The 5,942-nt window shown below is 38.8% G+C and overlaps 1 protein-coding gene across 1 annotated transcript in view; it reads right to left on the reverse strand.

Moving 5' to 3' along the window:
• Positions 1-5,942, reverse strand: part of DYRK1A (dual specificity tyrosine phosphorylation regulated kinase 1A) — an 87,921-nt gene that overhangs the window by 25,777 nt on the left and 56,202 nt on the right. Inside the window, exons 4-5 of the mRNA XM_007470487.1 lie at positions 3,772-3,960; positions 1-33 (exon numbers count right to left, since the gene is read on the reverse strand). Coding sequence (XP_007470549.1) covers positions 1-33; positions 3,772-3,960 — 222 coding nt within the window. The remainder of the gene's footprint in view (positions 34-3,771; positions 3,961-5,942) is intronic.

Consider the following 5,942-nt stretch of genomic DNA (forward strand, 5'->3'; position numbering starts at 1 on the left):
TTCCTGCTCCACACGATCATATGCCTTTACAACCTAAAAGAGAAAAAAGACAGATGATACCTATTTCATTAATGAACAGTTTAACAACAGTTTACAGTTCAGCTTAATTGTACATTTATCTAATTCCCCTTTTTCTGACCTTCCTAATTAAAAGAGATCCTATTCGTTTCCATTCAACAGCACCCATTTACTACTTTGTCACTTTAAGTCATTTTTCAAATGGATTTCTTCTGCATCCTTACAGCATTTCTAAACATCCACAAAATAGATAACTTTCTTAAAATCAGATTAACTATTTTTCCTCCTTCAGAAATAAATTATGAATCTTGACAAGTGCTTTGGGGTTTTTTACCTTACTAAATAACATGATAAAACAATTCTTCTAACTATTCTTTTAGTAAGAGAAAAACCTGGTTTAAATCCCAAGCATATGTGTGAGATACTTAAAACGTTCTAAGTCATCTGAAAACTGTAGATAACTTTCTAAATGTGACTTAGATTTTCACAGATAAAAACTCAGGCATATACCAGAAGAATTAGTTTACACTTATTCAATAAAAAAAAATCAAAAACAAATAACCAGGAAAAAAGTTTAAAATGCGATAATTAGCGGATTTTGAGTTTTAAAATGAGAAGGAAACTGAAACATTCATGTCTAAATCACCATGCACACCTCTCATTTAAAATTTTACTCATTTAAAACAAGTTTCACACTATTAATAAATTTATACAAAAATTAGGAAATACACAGATAAAACTGTATCTCTACAAATCAGAAACTGCTATAAGTGATTAAATATTATTATATTTATAATATTACATATAGTCTGAATAGATAAGTTTTAGATACATTTTCTAGCATATTCAGAAAGTACAGAGATGCAGGTAGAACTCCAAGTGATTCCAATGTGTTGGCTGAGTACCCCTGGATTAGAGGAAGAGAATGGAACACATGGTCCAAGATCACATCAGTCAAGGCTACTGTCAATCATAGATCATAAATCGTTCAGCTGAAATCAAACCTGGAATGAAATGTGCAGTATCTCTGGTTTCACCCAATTCTAAAAAAATACTATCTATTGTCTTTTAAATCAGAGGCGACCCATGTAAACATCTGACCAAGTGCTTCTGATATTCTTCTGTTTCACTGACCATAATGACTGTACCAAGAGTTGCAGTTCAGTGCCCAGATCCTAACGGTCTCCAGGACAAAGGCCACTAACATGGACTCAACTATTTACTGACTTAGCAAATAGTTAACTTGCTCAATGCTAAAGCAATGATTTGCAACCCTGAATATCACACATTCAGTAGGGTGTTTTCAAAAATACCCATGCCCAGAATCCAGTCACAGAGATTCTGATTTAATTGGTTGGAACCTAGGTATCCATCCTCCCCTCCCCACCCCACCCCCAATCCCCAAAGCTCCCTGGAAACTTTCAAAGTGCAATCAGGATTGATGACCACTGGCTTAAGAAATGAAGGAGCCGCTTCTTTGACAAGGATCTGGCAGAGGATTTAGAGGACGTCTGACCAAGTCGGTAAGGAAGACTTAATCTGGTGAGTGACAGGTCCTGACCCTCAACACACCTCAGCCTAGGAGAAAGGCATCAGTCAGTCTGCTCTGGTAAAATGGATTTTGATGTCAAATAGGCCTCTGTTTTCACAGATTTACTATGCTGACTTGCTCTTAGGAATCAGAGTATGAGAAAATTAAAGGGGAGGGGGAAAGATCACGGTGAGCTCAAAGACTGAGTATTTAAGGGAAACTAAGTTTAGAGAACAGGCTGTACAGCCACAGTTTTCGTGGTGGACATCACAGAAGTTTCAAAAGTGTCCTGTTGAGAGCAACTGCCTAAACACTGGTGTAATTCTGAAGGTGGACATGACACTCACTCTATCCAGGGTGTTCACGGCCTTACTTAAGAGGTAGAGGCCTCAGAAATGCCTTTCCTTAAAAAGCTCTCAAAGAGAAGCAGAAGCTGCTTCTGACAAAAAGTAATCCTTTCTTAAAGAGGGACTCCCCACACGCTGAGAATCCCCTGACTCAGGAGAAGAAGAGGTTACAAATCAAGGGGAAAGGCCTTGAATTACATATAATTACAAAAATTCTGTGAAATCATGGACAGGGGCAAATGTATTATACATGGGACACCAGGGCCTGGTAGAGCCACACCAGAGTCAGGGGTCTTCTAAGAAGCTTGTTCATATTTCCCTATAGGTTTAATAGCTTGATCTGTCTGGGTCTAGAGCTGTAGCTGCTAATGGCCTGTAGTATACTTTTTGTCCTAAGCGTGATCAGACTGACACATGATGAATTTTTCCTCACAGGTTGAAAAGAGGCATACTTTGCTTTCGCTCAGGGCAGGAACAGGTAAGTAAGAGTGTATGCAGGTTCCATAGTTTTAGACAAACCAAAACCAACCTCCAAAATCCAAAATATTGTCCAAGTCAAAAGAAGTATTTGGATTAGAAGTTATTATAGTAACTGACTCGCACAAAAGCTATGAGGCAAAGGAGGCTGGGATTAACAGTAAATCATACCTCAAACAAAAAGGCTCTGTGACTTGATGAGATAAGACAGGGAGATTTACACGTGGGAACAGCTGGGGGATCCACAGCCAGAGAAAAGCTATTTAAAAGTGCAAGGAGAAAGGTCTGACAACTCTTAGTCTGGGCACAGCTGATGTAAGAGGCTAATGTAGTTAGGGTTTGTGCTTTGTATTGGGATAGGGTGGGCAAGTGAGGAGAAGAGAGCTGTGGGTGGAGAGAAGAGACTAGGAACGAAGAGAAAAACCAGGTTCACTGGAGTTCCTCCCTCACTCTTCTGGGTAGAAGCGGCCTGAACGACCCCACACATCGGAACAAGGCCAATCACAATATTAGCAACGCTGATGCCGTGAGGACTTAAGAGGAGACCCTGGAGACCCTCTGCCCACTTAGAGGCCTGATGGAGCTAGAAGAGGAGCCGAGGACAAACTTAGGCACAGCCCCTGGTGTCCCAAGTCTCCAAAGAAGGAAGAGGACACGTGCTGTGCCAGGTGAAAATGGTAATTTTGCTCTCTTCGAGGAGTATCAGACAGGAAGGTAATTATCTCTCTCATACACAACGACGAACCATCCAGAGACTAACAACCCCACATGAAAGAGGCAATACTGTCTATTAGTGACTAAAATCAACCACTTAGTATTAGTAAAATAACTACTTGATAGCTATAGAAAGTTGTTTTTTTCTTAAATTTGTTTGTTTTTATTTTTGGCTGCGTTGGGTCTTCACTGTTGCACGCAGGCTTTCTCTAGTTGTGGCGAGCGGGGGCTACTCTTCGTTGCGGCGCGCGGGCTTCTCATTGTCATGGCTTCTCTTGTTGCGGAGCACAGGCTCTAGGCACACAGGCTTCAGTAGTTGTGGCTTGCAGGCTCTAGAGCTCAGGCTCAGTAGTTGTGGCGCATGGGCTTAGTTGCTCCACGGCATGTGGGATCTTCCCGGGCCAGGGCTCGAACCCATGTCCCTTGCATTGGCAGGCAGATTCTTAACCACTGTGCCACCAGGGAAGCCCAGTTTTTTTTTTTTTTTAAAGTCTAATGGAGTTTTTATAGCTGATGCAGTTTTCTTACCTTTAGAAAAAACTATAACAACCCAAATACTTACATATCTGTTGTTTAGATCTATTTACAAATATTAAAAGTGTACTACTGAGAAAAGGATATAGTAACATGATTCACTAAGAAGTTCTTTCTAGTTTATGAAATTCAGCATCTTCCATTAATTACCTGTCCAAAGGAACCTTTGCCTATCAAGGAGTCAATTTCGTAACGATCCATCCACTTTTCTCCGTTTTTTACAATATAATCATAGTTATCATCATCATAACCATCATTGTAAACCTTCCGCTCCTTCTTATGACTAGAATCGTCTCCCTGGCCCTGCTGGTGTCTTCGCTTCTTTTTTGCATAGTAAACCTGAAATGAGAAAATAGTGTTAGCTGTGCAATGAAAAATCACTGGGGATGGGGAGCAGTGAAGGCACCATATGTCGAGTACATACAAGACACATCTGCTATCAGTAGGAAACTGATGAATTTTTATTCTTTATAACACACATAAAAATGAAATAAAGAATTTTCTATAGTTGCTATTGGAGTTACAGAATAACACTGATATATAACAAACGAAAAATATCTACAGTAAAATTCACTTTAGAATTATACCGTTTATACATTTTTTAAATAAGAGATGTTACGTGACCACGCCAAAGTCTCCCACTCAAGAAGAGTAACAGGACCTGATTCATATTTATTTTCTAAACTACGGTATAATTTATATACAGTGAGATGGTATAGATCTTAGAGAAATGCAAATCAAAACCACAATGAGGTATCACCTCCCACCATCATCAAAATGGCCATCATCAGAAAATCTACAAACAGCAAATGCTGGAGTGGGTGTGGAGAAAAAGGGAACCCTCTTGCACTGTTGGTTGGGAATGTAAACTGATACAGCCACTATGGAGGACAGTATGGAGGTTCCTTAAAAAACTAGAAATAGAATTACCATATGACCCAGCAATCCCACTACTGGGCATATACCAAGAGAAAACCATAATTCAAAAAGACACATGTACCCCAATGTTCACTGCAGCACTATGTACAATAGCCAGGTCATGGAAGCAACCTAAATGCCCATCGACAGACGAATGGATAAAGACGACGTGGCACATATATACAATGGAATATTACTCAGCCATAAAAAGGAACGATATTGGGTCATTTGTAGGGACGTGGATGGACCTAGAGACTGTCACGCAGAGTGAAGAAAGTCAGAAAGAGAAAAACAAATGCTGTATATTAACGCATATTTGTGGAACCTAGAAAAATGGTACAGATGAACCAGTTTGCAGGGCAGAAACAGACAAAAGATGTAGAGAACAAACGTATGGACACCAAGGGGGGAAAGCGGCGGGGGGTGGTGGTGGTGGTGGGATGAATTGGGCGATTGGGACTGACAATGTATACACTGATGTGTATAAAATGGATGACTAATAAGAACCTGCTGTATAAGAAAATAAATAAAATTCAAAAAAAAAGAGTGTATAATATGAAGGACTTTGGGGAATATGTATATGCTGATGTAATCAACATATGCTAAACGAAATAAAGAACATTTTCATCCTCCTTATATTCGAGTTCCCTCATGCCCCCTTCTAGTCAATCTCAATTTTATATTTGATCCTAAAGCAAAAGATTTTAAAAATGAAAGTTTAAATGTATAATATATGAACTGATGTTCTGCTAATATAAAAAGGGCCTGAGACATGCCTAGTTCCTAAGCCTGTAATAACGTATTAATGAAAAACAGCCATGCCCCCTCTCCGCCACACTAAAGGCCATAAACCTTGTGGTTGGTCACAGATTGAGTTATTTTCCTTGTATCTGTTTTTCTTATAAAATAGTTTCTAAGAGTAGTAAAAAATAATAGGTGGACTAGGCAACAGTCCAGGTAATTGGTAACTAACTTTGAGGAAATTATAAATTACATTGCACAGAGCAACATCAGAAAAACTAGTTTACAAGGTGGCAAAACTGTTAAAAACAAGCTTTAACAAAGCTACTGTTAACAGTTTAACGATTTATCAGATATCAACAAACTGACATTAATCAATTGTTAATAACAATTTATCAGATATTTTCAGATGACCAAAAGCTAGTTTGGTACATCTTTTGTAACATATAAATTGTACACAAAATCCAACTTAGAAATGCTCCTCACTGAGTTCACTTCAATTTTATCCTGCCACATTGCCACAATAATATAATACTGGCATCAAACAGCATCAAACTGCTATAAAATTTATACACACATAAGAACATCTTTTTAGTTAAATGGCTCTAAAGCTGGTAGAAGATAAGTCTTTAACGTGAAAGGATGTAGGGCCCCATCGGAAG

This window comes from Lipotes vexillifer, unplaced genomic scaffold (assembly GCF_000442215.2).
Source record: "Lipotes vexillifer unplaced genomic scaffold, Lipotes_vexillifer_v1.1 scaffold402, whole genome shotgun sequence".
Classification (NCBI taxonomy): domain Eukaryota; kingdom Metazoa; phylum Chordata; class Mammalia; order Artiodactyla; family Lipotidae; genus Lipotes; species Lipotes vexillifer.